This window comes from Xenopus tropicalis, chromosome 4 (genome assembly GCF_000004195.4).
Source record: "Xenopus tropicalis strain Nigerian chromosome 4, UCB_Xtro_10.0, whole genome shotgun sequence".
Classification (NCBI taxonomy): Eukaryota; Metazoa; Chordata; class Amphibia; order Anura; family Pipidae; genus Xenopus; species Xenopus tropicalis.
Genome location: NC_030680.2, coordinates 81,867,255 through 81,889,645, shown reverse-complemented (window position 1 = coordinate 81,889,645; position 22,391 = coordinate 81,867,255). Strand labels below are relative to the sequence as shown.

Below are 22,391 nucleotides of genomic sequence, written 5' to 3'. Positions count from 1 at the left end.
TATTGTATTTAAATTTGAGATACCAAATGGCTTGTTTCCTTCCACTGCAGTCAATTATAGATTTGACTTCCCATGTGCCTAGATTCTTTAATTGACTTCAATTAAAAAATAAGAAAGGAAAAAACTTTTGGATATTTTCTAGAAACTATATGTGATAATAGAATTTCTTTTTTAATGGCTGATGTTTACATATTTATAGAAACAAATTAGATACTACAAGAACTTTAATGTATTGTTCAAATCTACTGTTTAAAGAATGACAAAGTAGATGCATGGTATCTGCAATGGAAATATCTTTAAATATCTATCTTTACTTTTGCACATCAAAAGAAGTAAATTATCTAGAAAAACTGCACTCTGAAAAACACCCAAACTATATATATATATATTCCAGTTTGCAAGATTCTTTAATAGATCACTTAACATAATATAAACTATCTGTTGGTTCAGTATTCATTCTGGGGGTATATATTTCCTTAAAGAATTGAGATTGAAAGTTTAGCTTCACCTAACAACACAATCAGAAGTATGTTTAAAAATAAAAGGCATAACTAGCTAATTAAAGGGACAACTTTAGATGAGGGAGAAAGATGTGAAGTAGAAGATTTAAAAACATATGAAAATGATGGTGTTCCCAAATATCAGCCACAACAGACAGTGGGGTGCTGTTCCTTGCTCATATAGGTCAAAAAGCTATAGTAAGGGGTTAGGGTGCTGTTCACAATCATGTTAAAAGGGTAAGTACAGGGTTGCTACAAATACACAGATTCTCTTGGAAAATGCAGTTTAAAAGAATATAATCTATAGTACACAGTGCAAATACAAGCCTCTGAAGTGCAACTCAAAAGCATAATAGGGAGATTTGCATTATAATCACTATTACTAATAGCTACTAGATATTGTCAGGTGCACAATGTAACTGCAGGGGTACTTTAAGGTTCTGCAATACAACGCAATAATATGTTCAATGGGTTCTTTGCAATGCATTTGCTACCATATGGATGAAGTATATTGTCTTACTTATATTTCCAGATTACATAAAGAACTTATGTATAAAGTAGGAGGAATGCTAGTGAGATATCTTTGTAATAATTAAATGGCTTATTTTCCATCACAAACCACAATATATTTTTAGGCAATGCCTAAAAAAAACTAGTTTGCTTTTAATCCAAGCAACCACAAATAAAATAAAAGTGTAAACTGACATTTTTTAATTTACTGATAAAAAGGTTCTTGACCTACAGTGTTGCAGAATGAGACAATATCACCCCCACTGTGTATTGTAACTCTGTAACTATGTTTGAAAGCTTTATGGTGCTTCCATTTAGAATTATTGTTTCCCTGCATATTGTTTATAAATTACAAAACACTTAAAAACTAGTTAATATCTTTTTCATTGAATGGGCACAATAAATATTTGAAACCACCTGCTGAAAGCTACAGATTTTAGTATGGCCAGTCTATACTATAGTTCTCTGGAAATTCGTTATTCTAAACCTAAAAGCAAGAGGCACTGCAAATAAATATCAGCAGGAGACAGAGAAATGGTTAGTTAATGTTTGTAGAAGTCATAAAAATGGTGAATTGGTTCCTGGAGGCCGGAAGGGTATGTTAATGTTACAGAAGTGAAATAAAAGGTAAACTCAAATTGGACCTACATGTCAATTGATATTTAGTTTTCTCTTTAGAAGTAAATGTGTCTAAATTTCTCCATCATTTTTTAGCCTCTTTTTCATCCTATTTATTTCTTGACACTTTTCTAACCATTGGGGACATTTGTTTTATTGAAAGTGAAGTTTTGAAACAATGTTAAAAAATAAAAAAACACCAGCCATAAAAATCAGTTAAAATTAGGTAATAGAGATAGATAGATAAAAAAAAATTCTGTCAATTTAATAACTAACACATGACATAAAAGGCTCTCACTATAGATGCAGCAAGGACATCCTTTATATGTGTGACACCTGGGGGGCACAATTATTATAATCTTTAATTTATATAGCCCAAACATATTTTGCAGTGCTTTACGGAAACTATACATCATTCACACAAATCCCTGCCACAAATGAGGTTACAATCTAAGGTCCCTATAACACTAAAGTGAATTTCATCAGGATCCATTTAACCTGCCTGTAAGATTTTGGAAGAAACTAAAGTACCTGAAGGAAAGCCATGCAAGGCAGCCCTTAACATACAAAGTCCTTTGTAGATGGTGCCCTGGCTGGAATTGTGTCAAGGACTTTATTGATACTCATTGTGTCACTGTGCTGGCAAAAACAATTCAACATTATTTGCACACATGAGAAATCTACCCTCCCATGCCCACACCCCTCCAATGCATTCGCAGATAGGCTTTAATACATTGGGAAATAATATGCCCAACTGGGTCCTTCTACCACTCCCAGAAGGGGGTTCACCCATCCAAACCCCTCAAAGACAGCTTTGGGTCCAGCTAGGTATGAAAGTGTAATTTAAGGCTTTATTTACTTTAATGCTGAGCTTCCACTCATCAAAGCTGCCCACAGACAGAACTGTCACTCTTTAAGGTGTTTTTAGAAAACATGTATATCATAGTTTTCAGTAGTGCGCTAAAGCATTTCAACTTTGATATTTTTTCCCATAATCTTATTGTCATGATCTGTGTAACAGGGACCATTGGACTGCTTGATTGAGCGCACTCTTTGGTGAGCAGGAGAGTCCTGCAGGAACCAGCTATTACCAATGCCCTTTTTGAGCCCCACAACTTTTTGCTGTGGAAGACAGAAGTAACCTGAACATGACACAGTTTTTTCAAACCACGATACAGACACATACAGAATCATAGTCAATACAGGCAAGGAGTCAGAGAGCAAACAATCAAAGGCTGTTTTTTGAGATGTATTTTCTTGAAATAAACAACTTCTTCTCTGCATCACTTCAGTTACATTGGTCTTGTTTGTGCCAGCCTGCCATTTATAAAGTTAAAGTTTCAGTAAACAATCCAAGTCAGGAAACAAGGTACAAAGTTTCTGAAAAGAAATGAGGATATGGTTTGGATAGCTTGGGATGGAAGTGTGGACCTGGTTTTACTGCTGAAATAAATAGAATGCATTATATACGTAAAATATATGATGAATAAATATTATTATATTGTAAAAGACAGCATTTTGGGCTAGTTAGGAACAAATATTCTACGGTCGTTTGTATTGTAATAATATTGCATCGTTGTATTTTTCTTCCCCTTTATGTTTGTTGACCCTAATAATTCATACATCACATCTTGTTAAAGAATGTCATTTGATTTCAATCATGGCCTGATGTAATTTGAACTAGGAATTAGCTACTGTTTGCACTGTGAGCACAGTTACAGAGTAATTTTTTTTACTGCCTGGTAAATGTTCCTAACAGTGAGTAGCATTTTTAAGATATTTATGAAAGCAGATAAACTGAAAATATACTTGAGATTCATTCTGTCTCCAATCTATTGGTACCCAATCAGATTATAATGGCCCTGCTAAAAAAAAGTTGTGTGTAAACATTAAAATTGCTTAAATGTTTTAGAACTATGTCCTGGGCCAAATTTGTTTGGGCTAAAACTTTTATACTATACCATGAGTCCATTAGCACTGGCTCCTATATCATATATCCTAGGAAATCAAGAGTACATTTTTCTTCTTACATCTGAGTTAATCCACAATTGTTGGACATTAATGCTTTAACATTACTTTTCTAAGGCAATTAATTAAAAACTAATGATTCAGATGCCAAACAGGAAGAAAAAAGTTCCCATAATGCCTCGCTCCTGCACAGACACACAGACCAAGTGAACATGCCCAGTTAGTAAGACTATGGGGCTGATTTACTAAGACACGATTTCGAATCCGAATTGGAAAAATTCCGATTGGAAACGAACATTTTGCGACTTTTTCATATTTTTTGCGATTTTTTCGGCGTCTTTACGATTTTTGCGTAAAAACGCGAGTTTTTCGGCGTCTTTACGATTTTTGCGTAAAAACGCGAGTTTTTCGTAGCCATTACGAAAGTTGCGCAAAGTAGCGATTTTTTCGTAGCGTTAAAACTTGCGTGAAATGTCGCGCCTTTTAAGTTTTAACGCTACGAAAAAGGCGCGACTTTGCGCGCAAGTGTTAACGCTACGAAAAAATCGTGACTTTGCGCAACTTTCGTAATGGCTACGAAAAACTCGCGTTTTTACGCAAAAATCGTAAAGACGCCGAAATAATCGCAAAACTACCGATCATTATGAAAAAAACGCAATCGGACGCATTCGGCCCGTTCGTGGGTTAGTAAATGTGCCCCTATGAGTCAGCTTCCTGCTGATTGGCTCAGATCCACATTCCTAAGGGGGGGAAGTGAGTTCTTAGCTTTCTTGAGGGAGGGGGGAGCAGGAGAGAGCAGAGAACAGAAACTTGCGTGTCTCTGGCACAGGAATTACAGACACAACAGATCTTTTTTCAGAGAAGTCAGTGCAGTGTTTCTGTGAGTGCTTATTGCTGTATTTACATAGACCTTTCTGATAAAGCTTACTTAGTTTTTATCTTTCTTTCTCCTTTAAAATAATTTTAAAATGCCACAATTTTGCGTAATTTTACATTTATGGTAATTAATTAATAACAACAACTGATATTGCCGTCACAACCTATTGTGAATTACAGCTACCAAATCATAGTCATATTTAAAACAATAAGCAACATTGTATTTACTACATAATCTATTTCTGTGTAACTTTTCTCTTATCACTGCTCATTATAAATCATTTATAAAAGTGCTCTATAGTCATGGTCACTCTATAACAATGCCAATCACCTTGATCACCAAGTAATTAGCCCCAATTACTCAACTGTAAAATTGACATGTGCATTTCCCACTTAAACTCTGCCTTCTTATTTAATATCTACCAGATATAGCCATTACTCAATTCACACCAGTGTCTATTTCCAAGAGGAGGATCTCACACAATATTGTAACTGTCACAATCACAATGAAACCACTTGCAATATTAATGGCATTTAAAAACTGATAGAGCTGATATTGCATAAAATTATTCTTGTTAGAAGGATTTGACATTTGTGTCTATTATAAGCGACAGAAAAATGACAGACACATCTGTCTATATATAAAACCCCATAGGGTATTTCCACTCATGCTATCATCAGCCATTATGCAGTGTGTGTAGATTTACATTTTGCCAGAAAAGTTTAATCACCTGCAGGTTTACACCTATCATGAGGCAAAGTGAGACCATAGTGTGTTTAAGAGTCAAACTTTAATAGCCAGATTTCCATTTTTTGAAACTAATATGCAGAGGGCAAAACTGTACACTCTGCACTAGTGATGCAGTCCCCCTGGACCTGATCCACCTTGCAAAAAGGTAAGCGGGAGCATGAGGGATGGGCAACATTGACAATCCTTGGAGCTCATTAATGGATAGTACCCTTACTAACTCCACATGTGCTCTATAAATATGTTCCAAGAATACAATTTTTTATTAGCTTACCAAATGGTTGATATATACCAAAACACTCCATGAGATGATATTTTTAACGCAATTGCATAACTTAAAGACCAAATGCTTCCTTTATGCTTATCTTACAACTCTCCAGTAAATGGGTTCATTAAAGAGCCTAAGGTGCATCACTAGGCACAAATATATACACACACCAGATGAAACTTGTATTCATTTGTTCTTAACTTTGCACAAGTTGTTTGGCAATATGCAACATGCTCCTGATATGCAAAATAATGTAAAAAATGAAAGGTGTAGCATACTATCGCACAAGAGCGCCCGCTACTTTACACCTGGCTCTAGAAGGTGGTCATTCCATTGTTTCCTTTCTGCATTCATAACCAGACACTCCTGCTTGCAGAAACTGAATCTCAAGCAAACACCTTTATGGACTATGAATATATCATAACACATCCATATCAACAACATCGCAGCTAGTGGCAGACTTACTAAATGAATGCAAATTTTGCAATAATGAATCAGACTGAAGCTGTATTGCGCACAGTTTTGCTTGACTGCAATTACAGTGTTAAATGCTGGCAAAAACTCTGCATTGTGAGTAAATAAACATTAGTAAGGGTATCTAGAATATTTAGAATTCTGCATATATAAGCAGTATAGTTGATGTGCCAATGTATGTCTTTCACACCTACTTTTTGTCCAGTAGCTGACCATTTTTAGCAATAAAACATTTCTGTCCCTATAATTATAACATTTTTTTATTAATAACATTAATACATATGTATTGGATTTGATTTAGCTCTGACTAATGAAAAGATTTCTATTTTATAACCATTGCACTGCAATTTGTTTGTTTTATTCGGTTGGTGCTTTTTGGTGCTTCCCTGTTTTATGTTCAACGGGACCTTTGGGCTCACTGGTAAATGTTACTATAATTTTAACACTCTAAACCTCCACAATGAGGCTTTTAAAAGGTTGAAAAAGTCAGTAAGAACCAGTTAATCTGGCAGGATTAATATATAGGATTGTAATACTGATTCTCTGGTATAGAAAGCTTATGCTGATTAAGCTCTACAACTGCATATATTGTCTTTCATTTGCCTCTAGGCAATAACTAGAAGGAGTCTCTTTTTATCCCCCAATGATTTCAAGTTTAATGATTTCACACCCAGATTAACATGTACATGTATGTACCAAGACTTGTAGTGCAAGAAGAAACACTATGCAAGAGTTTAGGAAGGTGGTGTGCAACAAAAGAAAAACCATATGGTGTATTAAGGGAAACTGGAGAGGCAGATGTCTGTGGAAGAATCTGTAGCAACAACTAGCATTTCAGTGTTAACACTAATCTCTGTGTTGTCTTATTTATGCTTTAAAATAGTAACAAGGCATTATATAATGAAATAAAAGTTTTAACTCTGTCAACGTAAGGCAGTACAATGGATAGAAAAATTATATTAAGCAGAGCGCTAATTTCACATGGCCCATTCAAGCCATGCAGTTCCAAAGGGCATAAGAAAAATAGAAGCAAGGGGAAAATGGAGCCTTCCAGTATTGGTCAAAATACATCAATAAAAGAGAGAATGTATGCAGTAAGCAAAAGTCAAGGATAGCAGAAGGGGCAAATAGTAACATATCAGAATTGCATAGGGTAATGGATGGGGCAAAACTAGGAGAAATGTTAATTAAATGCATACATACTATTTAAGATAAAGCAATACGGTGGCATTACAGTAACATAGAAAAGCAGTAGTGGGGTTTGAATCTGACTAGGGCATTCTCTGCACAAGGTACTGATGATCTCCCAAGCTGATTTTCTTTTTACAGATCAAAAGTATACTGGTAAGTAAACTGTCTCCTATAATATGAAATAAAGGATAATAATGAAAACATAGAAATAACATAATATTTGGTTAAATCCAGGGGTAGGGTGGGTAGGCAGAAAATACTTTGTAGGTTAGGGTGAGTTACAGTTCTAGGCTCCTCTTAAATAGACTTTGTACTATCCTGCAAAAATGACCTTTTCCCATTACTATTACAATCACTACGGCATCACCAGTGTCTGGTCAGGTATGGGTCAGAAAAATGGCCACACATTGAGAATGCAGCTGGCCGCAGTTATAAAGCAGGGATACGGTTGGGTGGTTTTATATTTTCCAATTATCACTAGTCTAGGAACCTTTTTGGGTAAAAATTAAAAGGGCTTAAAGACCTACAGCACAAAAAAGAACCAATTAAAGAGATATAAGTTATAAAAGTAGCCTGCAATCAAAGGTCCCACCCTCCAAATTGTACAAACCATCCCAATTTTTTTAGTTATGTCCTCACAAAACATAGTAACATTTCTCAGAAAAAGAGCTTACAGTTTAGATTGCATGTAGCATATAATATTTGGGCCATATTTTTTTCTGCCAGTGTTTTTCATAGAATGATACATAAAATATTAGTCACAAGTCCCATGCTGAAACAGACAGGAAACAGCTATGTCAAATGCATCACAGACATGCAAAAGATATAAGACTCAGGGCTAGGGATAATTATGATACATGAATATCCTCATGATAATATACAGAACAACAACAAAGTTATATTATGCATAGGTGTAAAACTCACGAGTTAAAAGACCTGTGCCAAAAGAAATGGATAACAAAATCTTTACATAACTATTGTACAGTGGCATAACAGCAGGTTCTCATCTCTTGAACATATAAAAGTGCTATTCCTTGCATACAGAGGATAGCCAGATTGTGGAAGAACTTTACATACAGTAGCTGTTCTTGATACACTTGGCTGCATCTTACAACCTTTAAATATGTCCAGCAGAGCTTTTTATTTGAAAGTTCATCTACAATACAGCCACTGCCCATCCCTTGTTAAAGCAAGACCAGCTATTCAATACATTCAAGGTTTGTGCCTTATATCATATCAAGAACATGCTAAACATTGAACAAAGCTGCTGTATATGTGCACACAAACCGCCGCATGTGTATACATTGAAATTAACAGACAAGTGAGAGTTTGTTATAATACATGTAAGGGAAATACCCTCAATCTAAGTATGCCGTATTCTGCTGTAGTGCTTTATAAATTCGGTCATTTACTGCTTTGAGTTTTTGAGTTATAGAAGTCTGAAATCTTCATAAAACTATACATATCTGGTACTGAAACATTTGAGAGACATTTGAGGCTTTTTAAATCAGTTGAATTTTCATGCATAAAATAAAATATATTTCTGGTATAACCTCCTATATCATGCCCCTAAAATAAGAGAGCACAAAATGTTCAAAAAATGTCTGGCATTTTGTGGAACGGATATGCAAATTCTACTGGCATTTAAAGGGTTAAACCATTTAGTCTGGCTATTTTGTTTATACTTGAAAAAGGTTACAAAACATACATTTAAAAGAAAAGGAAAATCTATTGCACATTATAACTCATTGGAAAAACATACCTCCAGTCAGTTCTACAGTGCTCTAAAACCTCCTCAGTGTTCAACCATTTAGCTGTGGAAAGGCCAGGCTTTAGAAAATATGGATGAGTACATTTTTTAAAATCCCATAAAGCATCTCTCCTGCACTGAAACCACAACTGAGAGTCTGCATAGTAGCCAGTATGAGAAAACGGCACATGAATACTGTATTTAATGACAATCGGGAGTGAGCATTTTACTCACTGAGCAGTAGCAAACAGTAGAAATGCAGGTGGAGTAATATTCTTGCGTGTGCAAAAGAATTACAGTGGTCATACTAATTACATAGGACAAGGAAAAATGCCACCTGCGACAGAGGCGTTATATAGACTTAGCAGAGAGAACCAAAGGAGAACAAAATACTTAGCAATCCAGTACAGAAAGGAGTACTCATTGACACACTGAAAACTTGGGGGAAAGGGTTTCCCTTGTCCTTTAAAAAGTGCTTCTTGGGGGTCACCATCTCGAAATGCACCTCCTTTTATTTCATATCTTTGGACTATACTAAACTGCCAAATCTTGTTGTGCAGTGTCATAGAGTACGTCCTGATATTGGCTGGTTGTGTAATGCCAGTGCTGGGTGCTCTGTTTGGATTTGTCTGAAACACTATACGGTAAATAAGACAGTTATATATTCTGCTGTACAAACTAAATACACATATCTTTTAGACCGTAAGTTTTTTGGGGTAGGGCCCTTTCCACCACTTGTATTAGTTATGGCCGCTTTTAGTGATGAGTGTTCTGTTTTGTTGAAAAATTTGCAAAACGGCAGAAAAATTCAAGAAACACATTGAAGTCAAAGGGCTTTTTGAATTAAATAAATGAATTAAAAGCCAGTGGACTTTTTTTTCTGCATAATCTTTTTTCACCATTTGGCAACTTAGCTGCATAAATGTATCTCGGTTGCTGTTTCCTGTTTTTAGGAGACTTATAATTCAATTCTATTCTCCAGAAACTGTTTTGCGCCAGCAACTCTTATTTACCTTAATGCGGACCCACATTTTAGGAGTTTATTCCACTTTTCTGGTTACGTTGTTGTTTGTCTGTAGTACGTTCTATATTAAAACAGTATATTTGCATTTTGAAAAAAAGAGAAAGCATTGACTCAGCAAAATGGTTAATCTAGAAAATTCAGCCAAAAGGCAGGGGTGGGGGAAGGGGGACTCAGTAACATGTTAGCTTTACTAAACAGTGTGTCTCCATAAAAAGCAGAGAGCGGCAGCTTTTAGCTGTTAATTACTATGGCTAAGCTGATGCTCTCTGCTCTTACACAAGCTTTTAGCTGGCCCATCTCCTCATCTAACAGACTGGATGCTTCTCTGTGCTCTGTTCTCCCACTCGCTGCTTCTACTGCTGCAGGAACAGGAAACATCGCGAGAGTAGTACCATTCCTTACTGATTCTTTCCAGGAAGCCTTGAGCTACCAACTTGGAGAAAATTGGAGGCTTTGTGTCAGCTGTACTTTTTAAAAGCAGTGAATTAGAGCAGTTTATTTTAAACATAGGAAAGAGGATGATGTGTATTTTTTTTAAGTTTAATGTGACTTGTAATGGTAACTTATTCCTGGCAGGATTTGTTTTTACTGTCCTGAAGCTATTTTTTTTTTTTTCAATTAGGATCTGCTTGGGCTGCAGGAACGTGTAGTACAGGGTGCAAAGAAAATTGTGCATGTTTATGCTGCTAGGGGTTGGGGATGGTACTTGAGGTCCAGAGGTGTGGAGGGAAATGTATTTATTATACTGAGAGAAGGGGTGCTGAGGAGTGTTGGGGAAAGACAGGTGCGGTCAGTGATGGGGAGACTAAAGGTGGCCGTACACTGGCCAATTTCAGCTGCCCATTCGTCAGCTTATCTGCCTGTGTATGGGCACCAGCGGGCCTCCCTGACCTACATCTGATATGAGATTGGCCAGGTTTGAGTTTTACGTCGATTGAATTAGCTTGATATCGCCAACCCGTAGGTGGGTATATCGGGAGAAGATAGCGGATCTTACAGTGTATGGCCACCTTTAGGCTCCAGGAGTGCTAAGGGAAAATTTTTACTTTGGGCTGCAGTGGGGAGGAGGGGTGCCTCCATGTAAAAGTGATTTGTTCAGTCTAAGAAGCAGGGGAACTCAAATATTCTATACACAGCAATGCACATACATCCAAATATTGTATCTGGTTCAGGAAACAATATGTTATGCAATAAAAAACAATTATGTCATGCTTTATGGCTGATATTACAGATATGTCAATATGCAGACACCTTAACCTTATAGAAAGACTGCTGATCTGTTAAAGGGCTTGTTCACCTTTAAATGAACTTTTTTTGTATGATGTAAAGAGTAATATTTGCAATAGGTATTCATTTTGTATTACTTGTGAGTTCTTAAATTATTTAGCTTTATATCTAGGAGTTCTTCAGTTTGGAGTTTAGCAGCTATGTAGTTGCTAGGGTTCAAATTACCCTAGCAACCTAGGCAGTGCTTTGAATGAGTGACTGGGATTTGGAGAGGCCTGGTTACAAAGTAATAAAAAAACAAAATAGTAAAAAGTAACAAATTTTAGGAAAGCTTTACCTCTTTGTGGTTTGGAGTAAAGACATTTACCCATTTTAAATTTGGGACAATGTGTACTTTACAAAAATATATGGCTTTCTAGGGTGAACTTACTTTTTTGTGGCTTTACCCCACATAAAATGCAGTAAATGTACCGATTTTGCAGTAGCTGAAATGACAGAAAAGAAAGATCATTTGGGGGTATTTTTATTTTAGTGTCTATACATGTGTTATGTTTTGGTAAGCCTAAGCAATTGGCATTTATATTACTTGACGATTAAGGCTAATGCCACACGTAGCGTAGGAAGCGTATTCTCGGCAAGCACTGGAAGCACTGAAACTTGGTAGTTTTGAGTAGAAAGACATATTTGCCCATTTTCGAATTGTCAGAATCTGTTCTTTCCCAAATGTATGGTTTCCTAGGGCAAACCGACTGTTAGTGAAATTTTTACTGTAAAATCTGAATTATGTGAATTTCTGAAGCAGTGCTTTTGAAATCTGTCAGTGTACTGCTGGGAGTTTTTGTCATATACAAGTCAGTTCTCTATAGAACTGTACATATTTGGTATTGGCTCTTTCAGGAGATATGGGACTTTCCAAATCAGTTGTATTTTCATGCATAAAATAAATTATATTTCTGAGATGCGTTTTTATTAAAGACATATATAACTCCACAGAACTCTGCAGGTCATAAGCATTTTTACATTACCCCAAACAACTTTACGTCATGTACAGCAACAACGCAGAACACTGGAGCAGCTTGCCTATCAATTTATTCAGTAAGAAGAAGATAGTTGAAGCAACTTCCGTGCTTACTGTAGGCAAATTGGCCAGTAAAGAGTATGCTTGACAACAGTTATTGTTAGGGAAGAAAGATTAAAATATAGGAAGGCCAGTATTTTTTCCCAGAAAAGGCAGCAACCCTATAGCAGTCCATTTAATCATAGCCTAGGCAGGAGGTGGATGAGAGCACAAGGAGGGGGAGAACTAAATTGCTCTTTCCTATTTTTTTAGGACGATTTAGCAGTGATTGTATGGGTGTGTGGTTGTGTGGCACAAGGCAGAGATGCGTGTGTTTGGGGACAGAGGCTTTCAAATGGGGTTATGTATACAGAAAGCTGCATAAATGTGTATGAAAAAATTTAATTGCACAGTAAAAATATGTTAGATTTGTGATATGCTGAGTCAGACAGCAGCAAATGGAAGAGAGAAATAAATCGATGACCTTTGAATTTATGCTCAGTGAATTACTAGGGTGAGGGCAGTATCAATGTCCAATAGTAAAACCGTAAGGGCAAGGTCTATGAGTGATGATGTAAGCATGCAGGAGGAAGTTCTCAGTGGGTCAGGTGCGAAATAGGCCACTCCTATCCTGATTTAAAAGGTATAAAAAGTAGCTTTTACAATGCCATTTTTTAGTTTTTTTCATGGAAATGGATTTTCTAACAACTGAAAGCATTGTTAGTGGTTTCATAAGATTTGAACATTGAAGGTGAACAACCCCTTTAACATAGCAATGCGATGTCTTCTAATTGGTATAAAAATACAGTAATTGTACAGTATTTGCGTGTCTTCTAATTGGTATCAAAATACTGTAATTGTACTTGCATCAAACAGGGAGTGTGAAATTTCACTGATCTGAGAGTGTTGTGGATGCTAATTGCTTGGTATATGATGAAATGTTCCTAGGATCCTAGACTAAAAAAAGGAGGAAAAAAAAAAGCATCTGCCTTTGGAACATGCAGAATGAGGCTGAGGCAAAGAGGAGAACTGCAAATATTCACAGCAAATTTCTCTGTAAATATGGTGAATGTATCTCTAAGCTTCTGTCAATCTGATTAATTCCTACAATGTCCAAGCTCACTGTGCAAAACGTGCAAGCCGGGAAGTTTAGCCAGCATCCATGGGAATCAATAAACCAGACAAACATTAACACTTTATCTTCCAGCAGTCTATACAACACATAGCTATGGGAAAAGGGGTTACAGTGTATTTGCTCTCTGCTTATACCTCTGCAATAGCAGCCTGGATTTAACAAAAAAAAAGCATTGTACTGCAGAACAATATAGATCAATCTGACAGCAATTCAAATTACAGAAAAGCTTTCCTAATGATGCTATATAGGAAAATCACTTTGTTGCACAAATATCATTTCCATATCTCCTTTTTCCCTTGGGGACCTTGCAGTGCTTTGTGTTATGTTGATTCATGGTAACCATATAGACACCAGCAGAGTACTGTAATATGGTGAACATGCTGGGAAAGGTTTCTCATACTGTAACTCTACGGTTCTTTGTGGTTATTTTTCATTTTATTCTTGCACTGAGGAAGGACTGAACAATCAGATGAAATATGACACTGCATCTGCTTTCAGTGCTACATTTTTATTTTAGACTGTGCTGAACTGTAATTTCATCCAGCCATCTCAGTTTGAAATGACTGAAATGAATGCAAAGTAGATCATAATAGATGCATTATTATAGATATATGGATTACAAATGCCTAGGAATCACCATGCACATTGGAATCAGCTACCCAGTTCCTTACAAAAAACACCAAACACTGTGCTATTTCCCACTGGCACATAGAACACTAACCACATTGCTTTTGGCTAAAAGGATTTTGATTTAGAGGTGCAGGAAATTGAGTAAATGTATGTAGATTTGTTAGTGAAGTCAAACAGTGGCTGGAACTGTAGGAAGGCAGTGGCTTTTTCTTGTCTAGAAAAACAGTGACTGGTGATAAGGAATAACGGGTGCAGGAACATCCTGCAAATATTGATTGAATAGACTCTGGGACCATATGTGAGCACGATTCATTAAGAGACGACAGAAGCAGGATTTAGCCTATAATCTCCGTCTACTAATGACTCACAAATAAGGGTTAGGTCTCCTTTTGCAGGAAAAGATCATTACACATTCATTTATTCTGATATAACCCTTTCCTTACTGTGTCCATATATCACTTTCTTAGCAGAAAGAAACTTTGTGGGTATGTAAATATAGGGAGGAACTGCACATGACTGGAGATATTATCAGCAAATCTTTCTATTCCCACCACTTAAACCCCATACAGGGTTCAAACAGCAAATAGCTTTCTTCTGGTTGGATAGATCATAGTTTATCATTTGTCACGCTGAGGTGAGCAGTTAAGTAAATACACAGTACCTTTGTGTCTGATAACCATTACAGTTCAACAGATACAAATATGCATTCATATTATATAGAAATTGATACATGAAGCCCTATCTGTTTATATCTGTGTGTGGTTTTCCCACTATACTGTCTGTATTTGTTGGGAAGACTCAGCTTGCCAGAGAGAAAGCATTGCCTCACTAATGACTCTAGGTATAATCTTATGTACCCTATTAAATCTCGCAATCGAATGATAATAGCATGCTATAAAGAGCTGATCACAATAAGAAGAAGAGTCGTTCATAATCTGGATTTTTCAAGAAAGATTATTTTATCAGAATAGAGTGCATATTATACGGATTTATGAGTTCACTCAGCCTCCTCTGTATTTGTATGTAGTGTGTATGTTGGCACTTTATAATAATCATCCTTGTTCTAGGGTAAGCCAAGAAACATTACTGAGGACTTCTCTGTTTGGTATATACACAACACACATATGGAATGATATCCACCCAAAAGGCAAGCTCCTTACTAAGCTGACTAAGTTCCAAAGGGTAACCAGAGAGCCATGAGTGCTGGAATTCTATTTATGTAGATGAAGTAAACAGATCTGCTTAATGACATTTGGCAAAGTGATCACTGTCTCTGGCTGAGAGCTGATCAGAGGCTTTAACACCAAAACAGCCTTTAAAACTCTATCTCTGTACCATTAGTAAGATAGAAGCAACTGTGCCATCCCTGCATTGTTTACTTTGTGGATTTTTTTAAGCAAGTCTATCTAAAATGCAAAGCAGTTGGACCTAATTTGCTGCAGTTGTTTTTAACTCTCCACCATGCCCCCTTAACCCCTCCACTGCCTGCCAAAGCTGCAACCCAGGCAAGTAAAGAAATAGGACACAGGTGTGTTCATATTAACATGGCTTTGTCTCCCTCCGGCATTAATAACTGACCCATTTATTCTACCCTCCCTTGGGCCAGAGGGATGCCCCCCCACGGCCAACTAAAAGAACACCCTGTGAAGCTGAACTGCAGTTACACAAGTTACACTAGGTCCCCACCCCCAATGGCCCCCAAAAGGAACATTATTGTTCCTCTTGCTTAAAGCTCCCCCTATCTCTGTACACAGACAGGTCCATTGACAAACCTGACGCAACCACTGGCCCAAGAGCACTAAAAGTAGTTGCAATGTGTTGAATGTAGTGACATTAATCATGTAAAGGCAAATAACAAAAGGGTTCTGTTAGCAGAACAAATCAATTAAATCAAGGTTTAGGACATAACATGGAAGCAACAGGAAATATGACAGCTGATTTGTGGCAATTGCTGCAGTTGTAGGTTTCATTACAATTTGAACACAAAAGATTACAAAAAGTATCAGCAGCTACACTGTAAGGCTCAGGCTGAGCAAACATAGAGAGTACACTGTGTCCTACCTAAGCATCGCTGTCTCTCCTTGTCTGACGACCAGATTGTCCACTGCTGGCCATTGGAAGTCCATGCTCTGTCCAGCTGGAAGGCAGGAGGGCAGCAGGCAGCAGAGGCTCAGGATGACAGCGGCCAGCCACTGGTTTGAGCAACATGCAGCACCCTGCACCAACATCATCATGTCCATCACTGCTGGGGCTGCCCCTGTCAGCTCGCAGCCTGGGATCCCTGGCACAGCAAAGCCTCTTTCTCTCTCTCTCTCTGAGACTTCCCTGCGAACCTTCAGGAGGAGGAGTGGAGGAGTCGATTCTATTCTCGGGTGGCTCGCACACCATCTAGTGAGGGAAGCTTTGCTGGAGAATGAGAGCAGGCTCGGCAGCAGCAGCAGCAGCAGCAGACGGCCCCCAGGCTCTCAGCCGGTTGCCATGCGGCCGTTTCCTTAGCAACCATAGCCAGTGAGTGCTGCAGGTGATGGAGCACAGAGATACTGCATCACTCAGCGTACAGCAGGCAGGCAGGCAAACGCTTATTCACTCACAGGGTACTGATGCTGCGGCTGTACATGGAATGTATCGATTACATGGAACTAGAGAGTCTGTGAAGGGGGGGCACAAGGGGATTTCTCACAGAAACCGCGGCTGCTGTAAACTACTGTACGTGTGGCATCATCTCCTAGTCTGCAAAGGATGGGTTAAGGCAGCGATAGCTGCCTATGTAGCTAGGAAATGTGTGGCTAGGAAATAACGGGCAACAGATTTTATTTTGTAGCAGCATTGAACTGTTAGCAGTATGTTTGTGTAACCTAATTCTGTCTCCCTTTCATATTCAAATTCAGTCTGTGGCTTTCATTCATATTCCTTTATTCCTCAGCAGCTGGCTGCAAGAGGGTGCTGGGGGCTGTAGGCTAACAATCAGCTCAGCTTTTATTATCCTGATTTTTAGCTGTTCCCCAGTTAAACATTGGAAGATCCTTAGGGGTATCCTAGTGACTACCTGTCTGTGTCTAATCCTGTCTTTTATTTCAATGATCCTATTTTTTTGCCATAGAAATGTATGTGCTGGTTATGTGCTGGCATACTATCTTCTCTTCTGTATGTCTGGCAATAGCCTCAGTGGAATCTGTGCCAGTGTCTCACCCTCCCATTCCCAGTCCCAATTCTCATTATTATGGACTGAAGTCTTGGAAGTATTTACATTCCACATATTGTAGCTAACACGGCTGTTATTGACCTGTATATTCATGTGATCAAAGATTTAAAAAGAAAAAAAAAAAAAAAAGATTTATTTGTAGTCTTATTATTTAGGTTTATTTTTCAATCTTGAGTAGCAAACATTGGGCTACCCCCAGCTACTTATTGTATTCCTTGTATTAAGTGACCAAAAATAATGACCCAATGTCCTAATATGAAGAGTGGTTTATACTGCATACTTGGTGTTGCAGGTAAATGTGAGGGATCTGTTATCCGGAAACCTGTTATCCAGAAAGCTCAGACAGAAATCCCATCTCCCACAGACTACATTTTAATTATATAATGCAGATTTTTAAAAATTATTTCCTTTTTGTCTGTACTTATAAAACAGTATCTTGAAGTTGATCCCAACTAAGATATAATTAAACTATATTGGAGGCAAAACAATATTGGGTTTATTTCATGTTTAAATTATTTTTAGCAGACTTATGGTATGGAGATCCAAATTACAGAAATATCCCTTATGTGGAAAACCCCAGGTCCTGAGCGTTCTGGATAACAGGTCCCATACCTGTACCACATGTTGTAGGAAGTTTCTACAGTAATTGCTAGGTGCCCTGGTGCTAGTTCAATGCCCAATAGGATTTGGAAGGTGCTAGGAGAGTGGTCCCCAGATATTGCTTGTTAGTAGTAAGGTGCTACTTGTAGATTTGGCCTGTGACTTATTCAAATGGTGCAAGGCCTGATTTGTGCCCTCTGCCATCTGTGAAGGGTATGTAGCAAAGTTTAAAATGCAAAAGAAAAAATTTGCAGGATTAAAGAAAAAGTAAAATAATATTTTCCTTTGCCGATCTGTTTTACAGTTTCTCCACTAAATCATCATTTCAAGACAAAATTTAGATCAGCGCCCCAGGCTATGGGGAAAAAAAATAACAACAGAACCTAGGGCAATATTGTTAACACTCAGTACAAACACCAGGATGTCTATACACATATTCTTCTGTGTGTTTTAAAGTGCAGTAGCGATCATTGCAAGGTGTTATAATGTTTTCTCAAAGCAAGGTGCTATAGTGCTTTCTTCAAAAAGTAAAATGAAATAAAGTGCTATAGTGCTCTCTCCTAAAAACAAAACTCAGCATGCGACTTCTCTACTGGAGATGAACCTTTGCAATAAAGAGATGGATTCTGCTGGTGTCTCCCCCTTTTGTGTGTTTCACCTGTGCATCCACACACTGCCGCAACCAGAAGTGATGTCATACGTGATGCGTTTCACTGAGGACAGCTTCTTCAGAGGCGGATTTCCTTATATTTCCTGTGTTGCCATGGCTACTATTCTCATTCTTTTGCAAGTCCAGAATTTTCTTATAACCCCTTCCCCATTTAAATTATATGGGCACCAGTTTAGGAAGGCTGTTTATATTGAACTTTTTAGTTGTCTCTGTGAGACTCTGGTTAACTTTTAATCAGTAAATAAATAAATACATCCCTTACAAAAGTCACTAATACAAATATACTAATCCTGAAAACATTATAAAACCCTGTAAAAAAAAGCTCTCAGGTTAACCTAGGGGAATAAGAGTCTGCATGTCATGTATCCATTTACTTTCCCTTTACTTTCCCAGTGTCTTTTGTGTTAAGGCCCTCCTCTCCAGTTTTTTCTCCTACACTTTCAATACTCCAGTATCTTAATCTATTACATTTAATCTATGTAATGTATTCAATTTTAATCTATAACACTTTGCAATAATCCCTACATTAGTTTAAAACACACTGTGTATAGACTTTCTATGGTTCTGGACGCACACAGAATTGTTATTTGTTTTTTTGTTTTTCTTTGTTCTATAGCCTGTGGCACTGATCTATATTTTGTCTTGAATCTGTGAAAGGTACCCTAAAATTACGGGAAGCCACTTCCTTTTAAAAATCCTGTCTTTAATCACGACATGCCCTGTGCGCCATTAGACTTAGAGCAGTCCATTAACTACAGGTGTGTCCAACCCTAGAATCTTCTGGTGAACTTAAATTCTCTGCACTTCACTACAGTTTATAGCCATTTTAAGAAGATTAGGGCTTGTACTCCCTGGTGTTTCACACTGCATTTCTCTTCTGTGGAGTGCACCTGTGTTCCACCACAGGGAAGTGCAGGGCAAAACGCAATTCATTCTGTACTGATTTTGGAGAACCTGTCATCACATTTTCCTCCACAGGGCCGAGTCCACTACGCAAAGGGTCTCAACACTTTCTTTGTCTATGGCGATACACTCCAGGGCCTACACTACCCTGATCCTACTCATTTCAGCACTAACTGGCAGGGTACCTGATGGAAAGCTACTCACCCACTCACTCCTTGATGGGGCTTTTAGCTGTCCATGCTTACTGTCCTGGTCTGTCTCACACTATTAAGTGTGCTATAACACAGCTACTCTATGCTGTCTATACTTTCCACATTAAGGGGGGTGTAGTTCTTCCTACAGGTATTATTTCCCTCTAATGCCCATATACTATAATTGCAACTAACATCTAAAACTCTACACTACCACCTAGTGGGCAAACATAGTAATTAACTCAACAAATAAAGCATACAGGAAAGTGGTGACCTGTCAAGATAAGAATCACCCCAGTGCTTTACCTAAAAGTCTTTATCAGGGGAAATTCCTTGATTTACAACATCAATACAGCAATAAAACGAAAGCTCGTCCCAACCCCCCACCCCCATCTTCCATACCTGCAATTTTCCTTGCTAGAGTTTAAAATGTGCCCCAAGTAAGACAGATCTTGGTGCGCTATATCAGTGTATATATATAATAGGTACCGATTTAGCTTGAAAAAAGGCTCATTACTGACAAAACTTGGCAGAGGGGATGCCATTGGAATGCCGATGGAGTAAAAAGTTGCACATTTACAAAAATCTATTGATGTCAAATACAGTATATTTAATATGCTTTGAAGCAGCTATATAAGTAAAATCCTATGTAAACTGCACCTTAAGTCTAGTAAACTTTTCTTAACTTAGCTTTGCTCAGTCCAGATATAGCTTTGGTTATCCCAAATGATTTTCTAAGGCCGAGTAGCGAAGGGCTCCTCCCGACGTGAAAGGCGGCTGTTATAGGCAGAAGCGTGAGCCGAGACCGGACCCTTGGAGTCTGTTCTGAGTTTTGGGATACCGATCATGACAGATAGATTCTGGTGTAACTCTGTTCTATGCACTTTTATAAATAATAAACCCAATTCATTTACAACAGAATTTACATCAAAGGGAATGCTTGGTGCTTAAACGTCTGAACTTTATACATACTGTAAGTGTTTACTTTTAACACCAAAAAGTCTGTGGGGATTTAAAGCAGTGGCAGGGCACCTCAATCTTTAGACCATGTTGGGTGAAATCTAGGGACTGTGTCTATTGTCATTCAGAAACACTTCTATTCAGAAGGTCATTAGGTTAAGATTTGGGGTGAAAACATATTAGTTGTCCTTGACATTGCTGGAACTATGACTGAATATAGACATATGTTTTCATATTTGTATAACATAGTAACATAATAAGTTAGGTTGAAAAAAGACATACGTCCATCAAGTTCAACCATAATGCCTATATAAACCCTGCCTAACTACTAGTTGATCCAGAGGAAGGCAAAAATACCTTATCTGAAGCCTCTCTAATTTGCCGCAGAGAGGGAAAAAATTCCTTCCTGACTCCAAGATGACAATCCAGTCCCTGGATTAACTTGTACTAAGAGCTATCTCCCATAACCCTGTATTCCCTCACTTGCTAAAAAGCCATCTAACCCCTTCTTGCAGCCAGTGCGACTCTTTCATTAAGGGAATTCCACAACTTCACAGCTCTCACAGTAAAAAATCCTCTCCGAAGGGAAGCTTCTTTCTTCTAAAGGGAGTGGGTGCCTTTGTGTCCGTTGGAAGGACCTACTGGTAAACAAAATTAACTTGGTCAGTCTTTCTTCATAACTGAGACTTTCCATACCCTTTACCAGCTTAGTTGTCCTTCTCTGGACCCTCTCTAATTCAATAATGTCCCGTTTGAGCACTGGAGACCAAAACTGAACGTCATATTCTAGATGTGGCCTTACCGGTGCTCTGTAAAGGGGAGAATAACACCCTCCTCCCGTGAATCTATACCCCAGCTCAAAACCTTGTTTGCCCTTGCAGCTGCTGCCTGGCATTGCTTGCTACAGCCAAGTTTATTATCTACAAAGACTCCAAGGTCCTTCTCCATTATGGATTTGCCTAATGCAGTCCCATTAAGGGTATACGGGGCTTGCATATTTTTACAACCCAGGTGCATGACCTTACATTTATCCACAATTAATCTTATCTGCCACTTAGCTTCCCAGATTGCCAGTTTGTCAAGATCCTGCTGCAGGGATGTCACATCCTGGATAGAATTGACTGGTCTGCAGAGTTTTGTGTCATCTGCAAACACTGATACATTACTCATAATACCCTCCCCTAAGTCATTTATGAACAAATTAAACAAAAGTGGACCCAGTACAGAACCCTGAGGGACCCCACTGAGAACCTTATTCCAAGTAGAGAATGTACCATTAACAACCACCCTCTGTACCCGATCCTGTAGCCAGTTTTCTATCCATGTGCAAACGACTTCACTAAGACCAACAGACCTTAGTTTAGAAAGCAGTCGTTTGTGGGGAACGGTATCAAATGCTTTGGCAAAATCCAAATAGATTACATCTACTGCATCCCCACTGTCCAGCTTCTTACTAATCTCATTATAGAAAGCAATAAAATTGGTCTGACATGACTCTTTAAGCACCATATCCTGTGTCAACCACTGCTTAGTTGGAGCTGAGGCAACAGTGCCTTGGAACAGGGTCTTGGAACTCTGACTCCTCTACTGTATAGAAAGAAGAAAAGAAATGGTTTTGCACATTTGCCTTTAATATAATTTTATTGATGTTGTTGTGCCCGAACCATATTTACAGTTGGTCTTTATTTTATGATGTTCTAATTTACTTTTCTAATTTGCAAAAATACATTGCCAGCACCTCAAGATGCCTTGAAGCTTCTTTTGCTACCTCTCTATAGGTCACACAATCATTTTTTTGAATGCACAACATTTAATCCCAGAGCATCACTTTTCCTTTAAATTTTATGGAAATGAATGTACAAATTTATCAATCGACAATTTATCGAATG

At 37.9% G+C, this 22,391-nt stretch overlaps 1 protein-coding gene across 3 annotated transcripts in view; it reads right to left on the bottom strand.

Moving 5' to 3' along the window:
- The window catches only part of negr1 (neuronal growth regulator 1), a 282,343-nt gene extending 265,682 nt beyond the window's left edge, over positions 1–16,661 (bottom strand). Inside the window, exon 1 of one of the 3 annotated variants that reach the window (XM_031899790.1) lies at positions 16,038–16,661. In XM_031899790.1, coding sequence (XP_031755650.1) covers positions 16,038–16,216 — 179 coding nt within the window. In that variant the 5' untranslated portion in view covers positions 16,217–16,661. The remainder of the gene's footprint in view (positions 1–16,037) is intronic. The other 2 variants (XM_012960537.3, NM_001113066.1) reach the window with 2 other exon arrangements.
- Positions 16,662–22,391: the final 5,730 nt, after the last annotated feature.